This window comes from Myotis yumanensis, unplaced genomic scaffold (assembly GCF_028538775.1).
Source record: "Myotis yumanensis isolate MYYU_CA2020_CCGP unplaced genomic scaffold, mMyoYum1.0.hap1 SCAF_3, whole genome shotgun sequence".
Taxonomy (NCBI): domain Eukaryota; kingdom Metazoa; phylum Chordata; class Mammalia; order Chiroptera; family Vespertilionidae; genus Myotis; species Myotis yumanensis.
The window spans coordinates 175964275-175985141 of NW_027223754.1; the positions used below are offsets into that span (position 1 = coordinate 175964275).

At 41.4% G+C, this 20867-nt stretch overlaps 1 protein-coding gene across 3 annotated transcripts in view; it reads left to right on the top strand.

Annotated features, from left to right (window-relative positions):
• DENND5B (DENN domain containing 5B) overlaps nt 1–20867 on the top strand; it is a 169699-nt gene that overhangs the window by 113650 nt on the left and 35182 nt on the right. For 2 of the 3 annotated variants that reach the window (XM_070410479.1, XM_070410480.1), the window contains 5 exons: nt 3222–3372; nt 11626–11719; nt 16145–16276; nt 17790–17942; nt 19168–19246. In XM_070410479.1, the coding sequence (XP_070266580.1) occupies nt 3222–3372; nt 11626–11719; nt 16145–16276; nt 17790–17942; nt 19168–19246 (609 nt within the window). Of the gene's footprint in view, nt 1–899; nt 987–3221; nt 3373–11625; nt 11720–12528; nt 12640–16144; nt 16277–17789; nt 17943–19167; nt 19247–20867 lie in introns of all 3 variants that reach the window. The other variant, XM_070410481.1, reaches the window with a different exon arrangement.

The window sequence follows — 20867 nt, forward strand, 5'->3', positions numbered from 1 at the left end:
GTAAACATATTTATCACCTGAGTGCCCCCTCCTTTGATTTAATATTTCTGCAAATGTAGGAGCTATTTGAAAGCAGTTTTTCGTCTGGAGGAAAAGGAGGTAGCAAATGTGCAGTGTCTTTGCTCTGCTTCTGTTACTTGCCTCTGTCACTTTATGTAAGTAGATCAGAGTCAAGGAGTTGTGAGGCTGTAGTTGCATATTTAAGGAGAGAAGTATGTAAATAATGTCTCATGTAACCGTAGAGTTCTCTCTAGAACTGGCTGCAACATTGTCCTTGAGGGTAGATCCTTGGAGCCTTTCAGGAGCAGCAGTACTGCTGTGTCTTTGGAAATTGAGGGGCAGAATGAATGAATTGTCTCCGCCTGTTCGGAGTCTAGTCTGACTTCCAGTGCTTTAAAGGCCATCGGAAGAGTATAATGCCTTTTTGAGCCAACTTCACTCTTCCCTTTCTGACAGAATTTTTTTAATGGAGCTCAGCACTGATTCCTTTGTGTACTTCCAGAAATCTTTTCAATTAACATAGATTTTCTTTCAGCCTCTCAGAGAATTTGATACTCCCACTATCATGACAGAAATTATATAATACTCTTGAAAATGTACCATTATAGATTTAACACATATGAAAATGAGATTCAGCTAAAATAGTCAGTAGTCTCCCAGGAATTTAATTTATCAAAGACTTTTTTAAAAAGTAAAAGGAGGCAGCTGGCAGTGACTGTCCATTTCTCAAAGAGGGCATGGTTGTTTCTTTTACAGATGAAATTGTCTCCCCCCCCCGCCCCAGCATAAGCTGTGAAGGTTGGGATTTTGTTGTCAACATTGGATTTTTTATTGTGTATTGTTTTTGTCTTTTGTTGTTTCTCTTTTGCCTCTTAACTAAAAAGGATTTTGATTTGCAGGTGAATTATTTAGGCAGAGGTTTTCCGCTGTTGACATTGTGGCACCAGAACCTCATGATTTCTGTGCAGAAAGGCAACAAGTTGATCGTAATGCGGTTTTCTTTTCCCTTACCAATCACAGAAACTGGATATTGGCACAAACCCTTGAAATTATAACAGCCCTGATCTCTTAAAGCAGGCATTTAATCATCTCTGAATGTTCAGTATTCACTGGTGGCATAATCACTGAAAAGTAACTTTGCATTATGTTCCCTATGGCATCCTTACATGTAAACCTGAGAATAGTTCATTGTGAATTATGATTTTTATGTTTCAAAAAGATTCCTAGCTAAAGGAGAATAACTCATTATCAGATGGATTTCTCTGTCATTTAAATCCAACGGAAAAAACTGAAGCTCATTTTCCTTTCACGAGGACAGAGGCACTAGTTGGCAGAAATGGAATTTTGTAGTATTTCATGGAACATAAAATTGGCAGGAACTTCATGCCATGAATCTAAGCATTATTTTGCCTAAACCATCTGTTAATTGTGCTTTATAAATATTAGGAAGCATTGGGAGCATAAATAGGGCTGTGGAGTGCCAGGGGTCATTGTTGAAAATTAAATATCATTTCACATTAAAACATGGCATCCGCTGGTTTGGCTCAGTGGATAGAGCCTCGGCCTGCAGACTGAAGAGTCCCAGGTTCGATTCCAGTCATGGGCACATGTAGGGAGCATGCAGGAGGCAGCCAATCAATGATTCTCATCATTGATGTTTCTATCTCTCTCTCTCTCCCTCTCCCTTCATCTCTGAAATCAATAATAAAAAAATATTTTTTAACAAAACCTGGCATCCCTTTTGCCCAGCATAGAACATACGGACTAAGTTTCAAGATAAGTTACAAGTTATACATTAAAAATAAAATGAAGTTCAAAAAATTTTTGGATAAATTTCTATGGAGAAAAATTAGGGAAGCTTAACATTTTCAAGTTTATGTCATAGAGGGCAATAGTAGCTTCCTCAGAGCTTCCCTGAACCCTATTATCGTCAGACACAAACATCTGGTCTGGGTGAAGCACTGATCTCACATAAGATGGTGTTAAGCGTGTTCTTCTCACCAGAGTAGCGTGTCATGGGCAGACCCCTTCCCACCCAAAAAAGAATTTTTTTAGACTATGTTTGGGCAATAACTGGCAGTACTAAATCTGTGGTATTGAAAGAGGCAAAATAATCCCAATGTTAGCAGTTCCGCAGTGTGTTCTATTATTTATCACACAACCACAGTCCCCGCTCGTTCTCCTGTTTTAGTAATATCTAGGCAGAGGATTGGAGACATAGCCTTGATTCTCTACATTTCCTCTTGAAAATTCAGTTAATGAAAACATTTAAGACCAGATATTTTTTAAAAGACAATGTGATTTTTTAAAAATATCTTTCTATTTCAGAGACGAAGGGAGAGGGAGAGGGAGAGGGAAAGATAGAAACATCAATGAGAGAGAATCATTGATTGACTGCCTCCTGCACGCTCCCCACTGGGGATCGAGCCCCCAACCTGGGCATGTGCCCTTGATCTGAATCGAACTCGGGACCCTTAGGTCCACAGGCCGACGTTCAATCCTCTGAGCCAAACTGGCCAGGGCCAGATTTTTTTTTTTTTAACCAAAGACATAATTCATTTTTTCTTGGGTCTCTAACTTTCAGTGGTTTTAAAATAGGAATATTGAGTAATTCCTGTCTTTTCACTCTGTCCCATTCTTTAAAAGGTCAGTTTTTTATCCTCTGGACATTTCCTAAATGCCTGCTTGTTTTATCTGTCTCTGCATTACCCCTCTTGATCTAATAAACACGACTAAAAGACTCCTACTAATGAGAATGTGACTGTTACTAAAAATAATAAACTTCACATCACTCCTTGTTTTACAAATTCCTTGCTTTTACAAAAAGAACCACGACTATTTAATGGGTCTTTGTACAAAGAAATACAGTTAATATAAGGCTTCTGTGCTTGCTGTTCCCTTCTCTTTACCTGTCTTTCAGCTCAAGGGAAATATTTGCCATCCATTAAGAAATGTTGAATTTCCCACTTACGGGAAACTTTTAATGATTTTTCATCCCCACTGTCCTACTTTTGACAAAGGTAGAAATATTGTGAAAATTAATTATCCAGCATTTACTTAAGGTTATCCTTTTTGTACTTATACTGATATTGAAAAGCTTTAGTAAAAATCTGCTTTAGAATGTCAGAAAGAATGAATTCCTTGTAGGTGCATGAATGGAGGAAGAATTATTTTTTAAGGCTTAGCCAATGTCTCTAATTTGTTATAAATTCCATTTGTAGCCCAGTCAGTTGAGCAGCGGCTGATGAAAATGGATCACACTGCAATCCATCCACATCTACTTGATATGAAAATTGGTCAAGGCAAATATGAGCAAGGGTTCTTTCCAAAGTTACAGTCCGATGTCTTGGCAACAGGGCCAACTAATAACAAGTAAGCACATTCTTTACTTGAGTAGTTTGGTTGAGGAATGAATGAAGGGTGTGTGCTCTGCAACTCTAATGGAGTAACGCTTAGCTATTAAACATTTTACCAATCTGATTATCCTTTTCAAAGACCAAATTAATTCATTTGAGATAGGATTTGACTTTTAATTTGCTCATGTAAAAGAATCCAAAGACTAGAGATTTTTCTTTTTTAGGTAATGTGCACTTGGGAATAGCTTTTCTTTAACTGACTGTGTTTAACTATAATGCTCATCTGTCTAATGGAATTATAAAAGTTGTACTTTCATTATCTGTGTCATTTTACTACCTGTATTAGTTTCCTAGGATTGCTGTCACAAAATACTACAAACTTGGTGACTTAAAACAACAGAAACTTGCCCAGCCGACATGGCTCAGTGGTTGAGCATCAATTTCTGAACCAGGAGATCACGGTTTGATGCCTGGTTAGGGCACATGCCTGGGTTGCAGGCTCGATCTCCAGTAGACGGCGTGCAGGAGGCAGCCAGCCAATGATTCTCTCTCATCATTGATGTTTCTATCTCTTTCTCCCTCTCCCTTCCTCTCTGAAATCAATAAAAAAAAATTTTTTTTAAAATCAACAATAGAAATTGATTCTTTTACAGTTCTGGAAGGGGGAAATCCAAAATCAAGATATTGGCAAGACTTTTAGGGGAGGATCCTTCCTTGCCTCTTCCAAATTCTGGTAGCCCCACTCCTTGGCTTCTAGTAGCAAAACTCCAGTCTCTGTCTTCCTGTTTACGTGACTGTCATCTCTCTGTGTATGCGTCCAAACTTTCCTCTTTTTATAAGCACACTGGTCTTGTTGGTTTAGGGCTTGCTCTAATGACTTTAACTTGATTACATCTGCAAAGACCCTATTTTTAAATAAGGTCACATTCACAGGTATTGGAGTTAAAACTTCAACATATCTGTTTGGGGGACACAATTCAACCCATAACACCATCGTTATTTTTTTTAAGTGTTGAGTGCAAAAATTGCAAAACAAGCAAAAAGAAAGATAAATCCTGTCATTCTTTATGAAAGATGATTCCTTTCAGAAAGTATCTGAATATGGTTAGAAATGGGCTCAGTTATTTGGGTTTAGGGGAGTCCTTGGTTTTAGGTGAATACAGGTGTTTTAGCGAGTGCATGATAAAGAAGGGTTTTACAAGAAAAGATGCAAAGAAGGTTATTAATGGGGAATACAGTAAGTTCGAAAGAACTTTGGGAAATCAGCAGTTCTGGAACTTACTTCATTCTTAACCACTAACCAGCATAGGAACTTTGGACAAATTGGAATCACTTTCCTCTCTTCTCATCTGAAAATACCATTTTACACCTGTGATCTAATTAAAGAGAGTCAGAGAAAGGGGGGAAAGAAGCCAGGCTGTGGCAAAGAAATGGGCTAGAACGGAAGTAAACACAACGTGGACGTGGCATTGAGCCACCTAAGTTTTCAGAAGGCAAGTGAGAATCAGTGAGGGCCATAAAAAAGAGGTGGAATTATGCCTTTTGGCCTAAGTGGCCCACTTGAAATAAGTAATATGAAGGTTCTTAAGAGATCGCCTAAGAGTATTACCAGTGGGGTGCCCTTTGTGTCTGCTGGAAGTGGGATTCTTGCAGTGTTGCAAGGAAAGGTATTTCCTGAGACTTGCACAGGAGGATGAGGTATTGTGAAAAGCTTTACAGATGTAAAATTAAGGAGGTTCCCTTCTAAGGCCCTTCTCCCTCCATCTTGCCATGGAAAAAGTCCAGCCTTGTCTTTAGAGCAAGAATGAAGGCCACTGCCCAGAGTTTCTGCTCCATATTAAAGTCCAGTCCAGCATCTGGTTAGCTTGACTTGTGTTCCCAGCTGCAGCCTATTGCATGTGGGGTCCACATAGCCAGAGGCCATGCAACTACTTAAGACCACATGGCAGGCTAGTCATGGAGCAAGAGAATGCAAGGGAGCAGGAGCAGAGCAAGAGCAGAACAACAGAGAGGGACCTCTTTGTCTAGGGCAGTGATGGCGAACCTAGGACACGCGTGTCAGAGGTGACACGCAAACTCATTTTTTTGGTTGATTTTTCTTTGTTAAATGGCATTTAAATATATAAAATAAATATTAAAAATATAAGTCTTTGTTTTACTATGGTTGCAAATATCAAAAAATTCCTATATGTGACACTGCACCAGAGTTAAGTTAGGGTTTTTCAAAATGCTGACACGCCGAGCTCAAAAAGTTCACCATCACTGGGCTAGGGATTCTGTGTTCCCAAGGTTTTGTGGGCTTGCATTGGGATGGACAGGGTAGCACTTTCCCTACGTCACACTGACTTCACTGTGCATGTGCCCATTTCCCCTTTTGTTGGACCCCTCCCCCCGGTGGTTTGCAGGGAATGGACCAGGCGTGAAGTGTAGCTTCCTGGTGAAGCTGCCCAGCTGACCGTGCTTATAATGCCTTGCCTCCCTTTTGCTCTTTTTCTATTATTAATATTAATATACCAGCTAATTGTGATGATAACAATATGATGTTTCTACCTTTCAGATGATCTGCTGCACTATATATGTTGCAGAATTTTTGGTACTTAACTCTTTATTTCCCAGGATGCTTTTATTTTATTTTATTTTTTAAAATATATTTTATTGATTTTTTACAGAGAGGAAGGGAGAGGGATAGAGAGTTAGAAACATCGATGAGAGAGAAACACCGATCAGCTGCCTCCTGCACACTCCCCACTGGGGATGTGCGCGCAACCAAGGCACATGCCCTTGACTGGAATCGAACCTGGGACCCTTCAGTCCGCAGGTCGACGCTCTCCCCACTGAGCCAAACCGGCTAGGGCCCCAGGATGCTTTTAATAAAGCAGTGATGAACATTTCCAAATTTTGTGACAGATTTGTAAGGGGTAGAGATTTATAATGATAAATATTAGACTCTTAAAGGAAAAGAAGCTGCAATGTGTTCAGTTAATTGGCAGGGTTTTACCCTCCATTAGAGCTGCCCCTACTTTCATAAACACTGAACTTGAAATTCATGTGCTCAGAGATGCTGACTGTTGGGAGTTCAAACTCTCCAGGTCAGGGTATTAGATATAATGTTCCATTTTTCAGAAATGGATGAGAATTTTCCATCCAGAACAGATGAGTCATTGATTTATTCACTGTTCTTATTTATAAAATATCCTGTTTGAATCACTTTGATACAGGGAGACTTTTAATTTTTATAGTTTGATTTCCTTTTGATAGCATTAGATTGCTCATTCATTCATTTGGCAAATATTTATGGAGCCCCTCCTAAATGTAAGGCACTGTCTTGTACACTGAATGCCTAGCAATAAGCAAAACCAAAATCCCTGCTTTCAAGTAGGAGAAAAGAAACAAAGAAACTTAATATGTAAAATAAATAACCTGCCAGGCAGTGATAAGACTTATGATGAAAAAATAAAGCAGGGAAGGGAAGGAGGGAGCTCTCAGGAGGAAAGATTTCAGTTTTTAAATCTTACTGCCATATTTTTTGCTTTTAATCTTATATATAATCTCAAGGTTTCCCATTTCCACACAGAGCCAAAGCATTGTATTTTCAGATAGACTGTAGTCTGAAAGAAAAAATATCTCAGAACTAATTTCAGAGTAAAGGGATTTATAACCATGCCCATGTAAATGGTTGATCAACTGTTAGCGAGAATTTAATATGCTGCTTACAAGGCAGAAGCAAATAAGCAATCCTTAGTGATTCAGCAAATATGATTATCTTTGGTAAAATTATGCATAGTAAATAAGGTTTAATAATGCAAAGGATAAATTAATTACTTAACCAGATCAGGAATGTATGGATTTTATAGTAATTTTTTAAAGCAGGTGTTGTTCATTTACCTGTTTTGAAAATAAAATTAAATAGGGCATTTTTGTCCCATAGAGTGTATAATAAGATGCTAGTTATATTATGTAAGTTAATATTTATCCTTTTCTTTACCTAAAGTCTTTTCTACTTTGTCTGCCAAGGGGAACATTCTGCTCTTTATATTCTACCTTTCTTTTTATTATATTAACTAGAGGCTTGGTGCACGAAATTTGTGTATGGGTGCAGTCCCTAGGCCTGGCCGGTGATTGAAGCACAAGTGTCTGGCATGGAAGGGCAGGTCCCAGCTAACCTCTAGGCCCTGGGCCCCCGGGCCCCTGCGTGCCCCCCTCCACCTGAGTCATAGCGCCCGAGACCCCACGCAGAGATGTGGTGAGCGCAGCCCGGCGCTGTGAGCCGGGATAAAGCGTGGGCCTCTGGGCCACCCAGTGGCGCTGCACAGAAGCCAGGCGGGCAGCACATTCTCTCCCGGCCAGCCTCACAGACCGGCTCTTGCGTAAACCCACGGGAAGCCCTACTGGCCCCTGCGATCCTGGCGGCTGCAGCTCCACTCACCCAGAAGAGGCCCCGGTGTGGGGCGGGCTCTTTGCAGGCGCCCCGGCATCTGAGCATGGGGGCTTCCCCAGCATGCAAGCCCTGGTGTCCTGCGGGAGGGTAGCAGGGGGAGTGAGAGCAAGCTCGGCAGACACCCTGCATTCTCACTGCACCTCCGTCCCCATCACCCCCGCCCCCAGGTAGCTGGTGAGGTTGCAGCGCATCGCCGATGCCCGCCATGTTCCGCACCACCCCCTGGTAGTCAACACAAGTTAGAGCGAGTGGTCAAACTCCCGGTCTCCCGGTTGAATGACCACCCAAGGGGACAGTTTGCATATTAGGCTTTTATTATATAGGTTTATTTAGCTGTCATGATTCTATTTTAGATTTTTACTGAAACCACCCTACCCAGTAGCCTTAATTTCTTAAAACACTGGACAGATTTTACGATCTTACACTGTTTTGTTTTTTTTCTACAGGGCTGTTTTCAGGGCCTCCAGGTCAAAAATCTATACACATGTCTTTTTTTTTTTTTTTAATCCTCACTGAGGATATTTTTCCATTGATTTTTTTTAGTGAGAGATGGAAGGGAGGGAGGAGGGGCAAAGAGAGAGAGAGAGAGAGAGAGAGAAACATTGATCTGAGAGAGACATGGATGGGTTGCCTCCCGCGTGCACCTTGATTGAGCCTGCACGTCCCCTTGGCCTGGAATTAAAGCCTCCGGCCCTTCCCTCCTGAGGGCCTTTGCTCTAACCCCTAAGCAACTGACTAGGGCTACACATTTTTTTTGTTACTTATATTTTACTCTTTCCCTTTATTTATTGTATAAGTTTTTATCAGCTGACGTTTATACTCTGCTCCAGAGTTGTTAAAGAAAAATATTCATGACACTTTTTGAAGATGGTAAGACAGACTTTATTCAAGAGACCATGGCAGTTCGTATAGGGACCACCACAGTGGGATATCGCAGTGGGGAAGAGAGATTGGCCTCAGCTCCAGACACATGATGGGCAAGGAGGGATTTATAGCCAAGGAGCAAAGATGGACAGTTACTAAGAGGAAACATTAGGGGTAAGGAGGGATTCAGACTCCACTGTCCTAACCGGATTCTTGCTGAAGGCTGGCCAGGTGATTGGGCATCACCCAGGGGATGTGAAGGATGAGGAACACAATCAGAAAAGAGCTCCTGTACCCTGAGGGTGGGAGCTCCTCCTCAGCTGACTCAGCAGGGTTCTTACTAAAACTGGATTTTACAAGGAAGTGCACTGATTGTCATTTGGTCAAGCAAAAAATCTTTGTCAGAGTCTTACTATGTTTCTTCTGGATCTTTTCAGTTTCCTCAATTTTCTTTCTTTTTTTAATATAATATATTTTTTATTGATTTCAGAGAGAAAGGGAGAGGGAGAGATAGAAACATAAATAATGAGAGAGAATCATTGATCGGCTGCCTCCTGCATGCCTCCCACTGGGGAGCTACCTTTCTTGCTACCATTTTTCTTATAATTATTTAGTGTTCCTCTGGCAGACTGAAATGAGATGATTGAGAAGCTTGAAACCAAAGGCATGCATAAAGTATTTTAAAAGAAACAAAAGAAGCAGCTTTCTCATTTTAAGTTTTTTTATAAATTGGATACTTTATTAATAAAATAATTAAAAGTAATAAGTTGTCAGAAATGCAATATGACTTTTCCTGAATGGCTAAAATATAAGTTCGTTTTAATATATTTTTATTTATTTCAGAGAGGAAAAGTAAGGGAGGGAGAGATAGGAACATTAATGATGAGAGAGAATCATTGGTTAGCTGCCTCCTGCACACCCCCTCCTGGGGATTGAGCCCGCAACCCGGTCATATGCCCTTGACTGGAATTGAACCTGGGACCCTTCAGTCCACAGGCCAATGCTCTATCCACTGAGCCAAGCCAGTCAGGGCTATAAGTTCAATTTAAATTGTGGGTATCTCTGCTGTCAAGGATATACTCAAGAGTAAATATTCTTAGAATGGTTTGATGAATACATAGTCAAACCTGGGAAATTTTTAAAAATAGTTTAATATAAAATGATACACATTCATTCAAAATTTTACTGGAAAGCAATAGGGTAAATTTTAAAACCACCCATAACGCCATCATCATGATATGTTAACATTTGGTGGTGTTTTTCCATTGCATGGATCCTGGTGTGTGTGCACACATACGTGCATGTTCACACTTTTTTCTTTTTTATAAAATTAGAATATTGTTTGTAGAATGTTGTGCCTTGCTTTTTTAATTCATTATTGTATCAGGGGCACTCTTCCATAGTACCTCCTATTGTTGAATGTTAGGTTGTTTTGAACACATTTACTTCATTCTAACTGTTGGGTGTAAGATCTGCGATTAACTCAAAAGCTTTTTCAAAAAGTATGTATTCAGCATGCTTTTGGAGTGAAAGGTATATCCTACTTTCAGGAACATTTAAAAGCCAAAATGCGTCTTGGAATAAAGGAAACATACTGCATATGTACTATGATGAACATCTGTAAACCTATATGTTAGGTTGCATCTGTGATTATTTATTTAAGGCCTATTTGTAGAAGGGTCAGGTGACGTAGTAGATCTGTCAGTAAAATGGCTGATAGACATGATACAAGCCCTTCAAGAGTTTATAGTAGAGAGGAAAGATAAGTAAGAATAACACACTGGTAGGAACTACAATTGGGAAATATAAGAGGGGTAGACCTGCAGACTGAAGAGGGGTAGAATTTAGATTTGGAAGAATCATAGAACACTTTCCGTGTGCCGTCTAAGCTATCTGGAAGATGAATAGACGGGAGAACACCGCATGGACAAAGGCTCAAATGTGAGAGAGCTTTCCATTGGAAACACTGAGGCGGTTGAAAATAGCTGGGGTTTTAAGGTAGAAGAGTGATCAGCAGTACTAAATGTAGCAGAGAGTTAGAGTAAGCTAAGAATGGAATGAATAATAGCCATTGCAGGTGGGGGTATCTGGCTCCATCAGGAGCATTTTCATGGGAAGAAGCTGATTTGAGATGAACTAAAGAGCCAAAGGTAAATAAAGGCCTTACCGCAAAACTTTTAAAGTGTTTTTACGTAAGAAGAGTGAAGAAAGACTTCAACATAACTATAGGGTCAGCATGCTTGTAAGCTGCAAGGAAATATGCAGGTGGGAGAGAAAAATAGGATTGGCAGCAAAGGCGGTGATTCATAGAGCAGGCTGAAGAAGGCAAGAGAGAACTGGTCAGGGATATGGGTGGAACAAATAGCTTTGAGGCATGGCCAGTATGTTTCATACTTCGGGATTAGAAGAAAGATGAGGTGTCTGTGTTTGTATCACTAAATAGAGGGCATAAGGAAGGAGGCAGGTGGGTCTTCAGTTGTGTGGAGGTACTTGAGAATAAAGCGAAAGGTGTGGAAATAGTCTTTGAAAGGGTTGTGGGAGACTTGGTAAAGGGCAGATAAAGTGATTCATGGGTCGCCATGAATGAAATAAAAAACTAACCTACATGGGTATGAGAATAAGGAAGTGAGAGGGTAATATTATTCACTCAGGGTTTGGGGTTGTGTTGGGTGGGCAAGATGGAAAGGAGAAGGTCGTTACAGAGGGGATAACTACGCTTTTTTAAAAAAAAAATCTTGATTGTGGTGATGATTACATATCTCTTTGAATAACACCATTTAACTACATGCTTTAAATGGGTGATTGTATGGTATTTAAGTTATATCTCAGTAAAGCTGTCATGTATTTTAAAAAGAAAAATAAGTATTGTCAGTCTTTTGTTTTGAACAGTTCATTCTTTCTGTTTTAAAGTTAAGTGACTGCATTGCTTGGGTTTGCTTGTTTTCACCTGTGGATTCTATTTCTCAGTCGCTGGGTAAGTCGGAGCGCCACCACGCAGCGCAGGAAAGACCGCCTCCGCCAGCATTCCGAGCACATGGGCCTGGACAATGACTTGAAGGAGGTATGTGGGCTGCCTTCCTGAGATGCTTGATGCAGAGCCTCCAGCGAGGCTCACTCAGCCCAGCAGGTGTCATTGTATAGGGTCTTTCCCATTCTTTAAAAAAAAAAATCCAAAAACAGTTCAGTTATATTTTAAATAGTAATCCTTTTGTACTGACTTAGAGCAGAAAACACCTTTTTTTCCCATTTTTGTAATTTTAGTACATCTAAAAAAGGCTCGAATACAAGACTCCTTGTGTATCACAATTACAAGGCCAAGTTTAAGATAAATTTTTGGTCAGTATATCTGTAGGGAAAAAATTTTATAAGAAGCATAGACATTATTTTAAGCATAATTTAAACATAGTAAGTAAAGATGTATCTGCCTGTTCTTTGTCTTTGTCTTTGTCTTGCTGACACCATTTTAAAAGTTTTTTTAAGTTATTTTAAAATTAAGATCCTATGCTTTATTTGTACTACTTGAAAATAAAACCATAATTATATGTTTGAGTAATTTTAAATAAGTTGATTATTTCTTGAGATCAAAAGAAAAAATGCAATCAGAAAATCTGTTAACTATAGTCTAAACTCAAATGTGTAAAAATAAAGCAGAAAACATAATTTTAAATATATACTGCTTTTTTTTTGTTCATGCCTATATGATTTTAAACATTTTCTTAAGAACTGAATTTATCTAGTGCTTTTCTTTGTGCTACTGTATTTCCTCTCCCCTTTTTCTTTCGCTGTGACTTGATCATATGCATGCTTGTTTTGCTTGTCTCTTTCTCCCATATCCTTTTTTTTTGTCTTTGGCATTCTCCATCCTCTTAGCCTTCCGGGGAACCTTTGGTCTGTCAGAACTCCATGGCATTCTGGGAGTGGGATCAGGGCCCACCTCCTCCTGCACGACTTCCCAAAAAATCCTTCTCTGAGTGCTGCCTGGTATGTTCTTAACCTGAAAGTACTTTGCAGATGTTCCCGACTCTTGTCTTTGGTGTTCCTTGAATGACCCACTGCGTGAGTGCACAGAGCTCTAGCATGCCCCACATCACCCCGAGACATGAACGCGCAGCCTCTCCATTCTGCATTTCACTGCTTCTTGTGTTTGGCACCTTTTCGTGGTGGTGTGTGCTAACACGAGTAATTCTGTACTATTGGCAGGTAAAACTGATTCTTCAAGTCCCTAATCAGTGTGATTGGGAGGGAGGATGGAGAACAGATTTAGCAAATTATTTTTCTTCCAAAGGGAACTATATTAAATATTTAGACTCCCTTTTATTTAAGCATTTTGCACAAGTGATTTATTTTTAATCAGCTTTTTGGTTAGGTTTAATCTCCACAGCATTTTAATTTACCCTTTCTGGTCTATATTTAATGTAGTCATAAAATCCGGTCATCAAGATAGAATCTTAGTACTAAGAGAAACCTTTGAGGTCATCTGGTCTAACTTGACAGGATGTAACTGAAGTCCAAGCGACTTGTCCAAAGTTAGATGGATGCACAAAGGCAGCGCCAGGCCTACAGCCCAGGACTCCTGAATTCCAGGCAGGTCCTCTTACCATAACCCTGCATTCCAGGTGGCACAAAACAGCCGCCCTCAGGGCAAGAGGACTCTTAGTTGTATTTTGTTCCTATTATGACATTAGCATAAATTTACCCAACTTTACAGTGTTCTCAGGTTGCTTATTAGAAAACTCAGGGAGAGCCTGTACTGAAGAGCAGTTGGTTCGGTGGTTACTAATGAGCAGGATGTATGTTCATAGGTAGTTCCTAGTGGTCTGTTGCTTTTGGCAGAAATGAAGAAGGGCATATTAGAACTCTCAGAAGAAATCTGAGGTGACTTCCCACTGCAGTGAAGTAGGCTATTCTATATAATAAAGAGGTGATATGCAAATTGACCATCACTCTAACACACAAGATGGTCCCCCCCCATGTGGTCAAAGATGGCCACCACAAGATGGCCTGCAGGGGAGGTCAGTTGGAGGTGATCAGGCCTGCAGGGGAGGGCAGTTAGGTGTCCATCATGCTGGCAAGGAGTGGTTAGGAGGTAATCAGTCTGGCAGGCAGAAGCAGTTGGGGCAATCAGGCAGGCAGGCAGGCGAGTGGTTGGGAGCCAGCAGTCCTGGATTGTGAGAAAGATGTCCGACTAAACAGGCAGTCGGACATCCCTTGAGGGGTCCCATATTGGAGAAGGTGCAGGCTGGGCTGAGGGACACACACACACACACACACACACACACACCCATGCACAAATTTCGTGCACCGAGCCTCTAGTAGTATTATAAAAACATTCCTTGTGAAAGTTTGTCTTTTTCCTCCATTTTCATCTTAAAATACACCTTGTCTTCCAAAAGCAAATCACGTTTTTCTCATCACTTGATTTGTACAGTATTACGGAGGCCACCTCCCTTCTTGCTGTGAGGAAGGGCCTGTGCCACCGTCAGCCTCCTTTCTGTGCATGCCCATGGGATGTCGCTGGTCCTGTGCCTCCAACAGAGATGCTCAGGAGACTTTACACGTGGCCTCGTGGGGCTCCCTGCTGGCTGATAACTGTCCCCACCCCATGGGTACAGTGCTGGGTGCTCAGACTTTATGGCCACTCAAAGGACAGCCCTATTCTAACTTTTCATTTATATAAGAGAACACAAATTTTAAACGGTGCTTAATTATTAATCCAGTTATTTTTTCTTCCTACCCTCTTGCCTGGCCATACTCCTCACTCCTTTTCTTGCAGGCAGTGTTTCTTCCTAAGCCAAGTTTGATATTTAACTCTTCTTGAGAATTGAGACTTGTAGTGGTTCTCTCTGCATTTGCACAAGCCCTACAGGCAGAGGAACTGAGGATCGGGGAGAAACAGAACCTCACCAGATAACATTTGTTTTTACTCGTCTTCTATCTCTGATTTGTAATATTCCAAATAACATTAGTGCAACCTGAAATAATAGGAATTGCAGATAAAATTCTCACATGGGATCCCTGCCTCTACCTCAGGTTAGTTTTTCTAGCACTTTATTTCCTGCTTTTATTTCTTTGAAAACTGACCTTCAGGATATTTCAATAGACCTGTTAACACTTAGTTTCCTAGTGGTGATAGTTGTCTCTCATTCTCAGCTTTCCCTCTAAAAATGGTTTGAAGCAGAAAGAGGTATACACAAGTTTACAGGAACTTAATGCTTGTGGAGTTCATTTGATTTTTAAACCGGTACTTAAAATGGTTGCACTGGAAAAGAAGCAGGTCATTTCGTTAATGTGGCATTTCATCAGGAGAGTCGGGAAATAGCAGGTAAACTAGTCCGTTGAATCCCTAATCAGTGGGATTTTTTAAAACAATTTATAACAGATTTGTCAGGTTATTTTCCTTCTGGAGGAGAAACACATTAAATGTACAAACTCCCTTTCATTTAAAGAATGCAAAGGATTTTACACATCTTCACTTACAATTTCAAATTCTGCCCTTAAGATAGTAAGATAGATTTCACATATGTGTCTGTGGGAGGATGCGCTGGCTAGCAATCTCTCTCCCTCTCCAACAAACTGCTAGTTTTACTATATAATTTAGAGTAGTTATTCTCTAAATATGGTCCTACGATACTTGGAGTTTGGGGGATTCTGTCCTGTGGTCCTGAAGCAAACATAAGGTACCTGAATGAGCTTTTGCAGGTGGCATAGAAAGAGCCAGCAGGCGTCCCGCACACATCACATGTAGTGATTTTATTTCATTTTTTTCTGGGAATTTACTAACCAAAGCTCAAGCTCAGTGGACTGGGTTTCTCAGCTACTCTCTGAGCCATCACAAGTATTGCGACGTTTCCACTTTCTCTTGATGATGGAAGAAGGCACAGGACAAACATGTCACAGAGACGAGCGGCCTCCTGCATGTGGACCACATTTCAGAGTGGTCTCCGAGCCTTTCTTTGAGGGAGGGGGGCCTGTTTTAGGCCCATCTTATGAATAAACAGAACGCCCGAGGTCATAAAATCAGTTGCCCCCAGATTCTAGAGGTCCTGCTGTGACTTGATTGGAGGAAAGGGTTGGCTGGGAGCAATGCCCGAGAGCCACGTGATCTGCGGGGACAGGTGTGGGAAACCAGTGACCGGAGAATCACTGGGTTCCTGCAGAACCTGGACTGTAACCCAGACACCCAGTTTTTTCATTCCAGCCGTGCTCCTGACTAATCACAGCCTTGGGTCTTTCCAATGAAGCGACTGAACTAGATGAAATTCCATCTCATTTGAATGCCTTTTAACCTGATGGGGTTTCTGCCCCCCTGTTTTCACAGGGGCTAATGGTTGGTGGGAGCACAGGGGTCTGCCTTTTGGCACACTGAAACTTGAGTTGCTGTTGCACGTGTACACTTCTATTGTTCCCACACTTGCTTTTATTCAAGGTTCAATAGGTCAGAAGAATATCTGATGTTTATGCATTAAAAATGCTCTTTAATTTTTAGAAATATATGCAAGAGGCACGAAGTTTAGGAAAAAACCTGAGGCAACCCAAATTGTCAGACCTCTCTCCTGCCGTAATTGCACAGACCAACTGGAAGTTTGTGGAAGGCTTATTAAAGGAATGTAGAATGAAGGTACGTATTACAGATGCGAGGACACGGTGTGCATTCGCGGTTACTCCACGTGTGGGGCTATGATGAGCAGCGGTCACTCCGTTTGAGCCCGTAGCTTCCCTAAAAGAAAACTTGTCCTGGGGCCTAAACCTTGTGTGCTTTCTCCTGAGGTCATGAGCCTCCATGGCTCCTCCATGGCCCGTAGAACCAGTGACTTGGGAGCTCTGCACAGTTTTGCCACCTTTTCAGCCATGGCTGTCTTCCTCTCCGACATGAGTGGATATTAAGCCAGTCAGAAGTTGTGTCTGGGATGTTGTCATCTTATGCAAAAGACTACACATTTGTGTGTGTGTGTCTGTATGTGCGTCTGTTGGAACCTTATCTGTGTCCATACATGTGTGAGTAGACCCATTAGAAGATGCTAGCTGTGTTGTGGGCTTCTGTATATTACACAACAGTCTCCTCTCTGATATCTGTGTTTACCAGAGGTAGCAATACAGATTGGCAAATCTCAGAACATTTTAACCAGTAATTTTATTCATTCATCTGTCAGTCATTTCTCCAGGACCTTCTCTGTGTGTATGCAATAAATGCCCTATTTTTAGCATCCACAGTCAGTGCTGAATCAGACAGACAAGGTCCCTGCCTAAAGGAACTGGATTCCCCCACACTTTACATTTTATAAGAGCAGCTAAGACTGCTGTAAATCAACTTACCTGAACCTGATTTCCATTTCCTTTCCGTTTTCTGGTGCATGCTCTTGAGCGCGCAAGAAATGAAACAGAAAAGGAGGAAGGAAAAAAAAGAGACCTAGTGCACTCATAATTAGAGAGTTCTGGTTTGTCTTGTGGCTTCTGCCTCAGTGCAATCAGAACTAAGTGCAGATACTGTTCGTTTGCTAAGGCGTGGGGCAGTGGGTGAACTGTGGTGGCAGGATGGGGTTTTAGCTTCTGACAGGGCATTTTCTAGGTCTGGTGTAATTCCTCAGTGTTAAGTTAGTAATCTGAAAAGTGTTGTGCATAAACATTAACCTGTTTGCATGGGGTACTTTAAAATTGTTTCAAAAGGCCGAAACTGGTTTGGCTCAGTGGATAGAGCGTCGGCCTGCGGACTGAGGGGTCCCGGGTTCGATTCCGGTCGGGGGCATGTGCCTGGGTTGCGGGCACATCCCCGGTGGGGGATGTGCAGGAGGCAGCTGATCGATGTCTCTCTCATCGATGTTTCTAACTCTCTATCTCTCTCCCTTCCTCTCTGTAAAAAATCAATAAAATATATTTAAAAAAAAAAAAAAAAAAAAATTGTTTCAAAAGATCCCTTTAGTGACCCTCTGTTTCTCTGACAAAATAGTAGAAGTATGCATAATATTACTCCAGTGAGTTGACCACAGAGATTAAGACACTTTTCCCAAGGTGACTAAAAATCTGCAATTAGAAGTATAACGCAGGGACCCCAGGTCTCCTGATCCAGTGGCGGACTTTTTGGGCTCTGGCCTTGCTGCTGGGATAACACTTTTGGCCACACGTGATGTTTTCAGACCAAACGCATGCTGGTGGAGAAGATGGGCCACGAAGCAGTGGAGCTGGGCCACGGAGAAGCGAACATCACGGGCTTGGAGGAGAACACCTTGATCGCCAGCCTCTGTGACCTTCTGGAGAGGATATGGAGCCACGGCTTGCTGGTCAAGCAGGTAACCGTGTCCGCGCCCCGGTGACATGGCCGTTAGGAGCCCTGTGAGGAAACGGAGCAAGGAGAAAAGGACACCATCATAATGAAAGGGTCTGTCTCCTTGTCACAGGATGACTAGAAACGCACCACAGGCGTTTCGATTCCAGAAAAAGAAAACGTAACCCGTAATTAGGAGGCGGTCGGGCTCTTTCCTGGTAAACAGGAAAGGACGAAGCAGCCCACTCTCTGCACAGGCTCTACCCCCGTGGATTCCACTCAGGGCTGCTGTCACTGTCCAGCAAGGACGTCAGTCAGCCAGAATTAGCACTTCTTTCCATGATAAGTTATCTAGTTATTCAGGATGGAAAATTTAAAAAAAAAGATTAAGATGGTTTCTTTGCTTTTGTCTCTCTCCTGTCCCTTTCTGGTTTTGTGCTGTTTTGTTTTGTTTCTGTTGGGTACATATTTCTTTCTTCTTCCCCTTTTCTCTTTCTCCTCTTGTCCCAGCTTTCTTCTCTGGTTGCCATTCCGTATATTGAAACATATTTTGCATATGGATATGCAAAAACATCAGGTGCTGCTAGAGCCGCTTAATTCCCTGGTTTCTGTTGTGGCTAGTATAGACAGCCCTAAACACATACAACTGAGGAACAGCCAAGCCGGGGTCAGCGATCTGTGTGCCTCCACTTCTGGCCTCTTGCTTAGTAGCTGCCGTTCCCAGCTGTTGCCAGTGTTCTCAGTGAGGCAAAGAATGATGAAGCAGGGGGTCCTGCGGGGGTGAGGCCGACGGAGCCCTAACGAGCCCTAACGAAGCATGCCCGACTCCGGAGACCAGGTTCAGTGACGCAGATCCAAGTTTATTGTGTAAGTGCAGCAGTATATATAACATTTTGGACCAATCAGAAGTTTACAACATCCATAGGGCAACCAATAGTAGGAAAGATCAGGGTACTATGTAGGGGCTCTAGGCGGTCTGCTCAGGCGGGCGCTGCCACTTCCCGGTGTGCCGAGGAAGCTTGTACAGGCGGAGTGTGCTCACGCCATTGCATGCGCCACAGCACTGAGATAAATCTCCTGAGCTCTTTCTTCCTACAGAATGACCCTCATTACATGTGACGAGGAACAGATAAGCTTGGGTTGCCATACTTCACAATGGCTGTTTCAACGTGAATGGTTTTGATGAGAAATTATTTTTTAATGAATTATTTCTTATAAAATGAAAAATTTTATATCCCTTGTACTTTCAGGGGAAGTCGGCTTTGTGGTCGCATTTAATTCAGTTTCAGGACAGAGAAGAGAAACAAGAGCACCTTGCAGAATCACCAGGTGAGAGTTCATTGGTTTGGTTGTTTCTGTAGAAGAGGCAGCATGGGACCACATGAAGAATCAGGACCATATAGCTTTGTCTTCCGCTCTCTCCATGAAAACTAACCCATCTCGTCAGTAGTGGGGTGAAGTAGAAGGAGCAGTATTGTTTACTAGCTGTGAAGCCTTTCTGATCCTCAGCTTCCTCATTCACAAGACAGAAAAAATAATAGTATCTATGCCAAGACTATAATGTTCATCAAATAAGATAACACATGTAAAGGATCACACAAGTGCAGCAATGTTCTCAAATAATGTCATTTTTTCAAAGTTGTTTCGTTATAATGTTGATGAAGAAAACATCAGTTCCTGGCCTTGGCCATTGTCTCTGTGGAGTTGTCTCTGGGGACTTGTTTTCTCCCACATCCCAAAGGTGTGTGCATGAGGTGAATCCCTGCATCTAAGTTGTCCCAGTGTGCGTCAGTGTGGGTGTGAGTGCGCTCTGCATTGGCGAGGCATCCTGTTTAAGGTGGGCTCCCACCGTACCCCTGTTCTGCCAGGCGAGGCTTCAGGCACCTGTGACCCTGAACTAGAATAAGCAGATTGGAAAACCATCTTACTTGTTTTCTTAATGGTAACATGGGTTTTGTCAGACATCAAGTCACAGTTTCTAAGAACTTACCAATATTAAGTGAAGATTTACTGTATCCTTACTCTCACCAGTATTAGGGTGATTTTTTTCTGAAAGAAAAGTTTTATAACCATCATTCGTTTTTCAGGGGAAACAATGTGCATATATGTCTCCAAAATCTTCAGGAGTGATATTTCTTCGTCAGTTTATAACAGGACATCATTGTTAGAAGTGTCATGCTTCTTTAGCTAATTAGAGTTATGTAGGATTCCTAGATAACTGGGTTATTTTTCACAACAAGGCACTTGCTTTTCTTTATGTAAAATAGCCATCTGTTTCACAAAAAAGTAGAACAGTGGAAAGCCTAGTAGAGATAGAATGTTTTATATTGAATTTGGAAAACTTTTCTAAAATTACAGATTTTTTTTAGACATTCAGAAGTATAAAAAAATTTTTTTAACTCAGGAGCCAACCTCCAGCTTAAGAAATAAAGCCTTGTGTACAATTGCTAAAAAAAAGAAAAGAAAAGAAGAAGAAATAAATATGATTGAAGCGCTCTATTTTTATTCCCCTCGCTGCTGCTAGAGCACAATATTACCCTAAATGTAGTGCTTATTGTTAGAAACCTAGTTTTTAAATGTAGCCAATGAAACAGTTAGAAATATGATTTTTTAAAATTTTAGTAATATGTTTTTATTGATTTCAGAGAGAGGAAGGGAGAGGGAGAAAGAAGTACACATCGATGATGAGAGAGAATCATCGGCTGCCTCCTGCACACCCCCTATTGGGGATTGTGTCCAAAAACATGGACACATGCCCTGATTGGGAATTGAAATGTGACCTCTTGGTTCATGGGTCAACACTCAGCCACTGAGCCACACTGACCCGACTAGGAATATGATTTTGATACTGCATTCCCCTGGAGCCTCTCTAAAAAGAATGTTATGATTCTAAAGACCCAAAATATAACTATATTTATAAAGACTGGGGTCCACTTTAAAAGCATGCTCT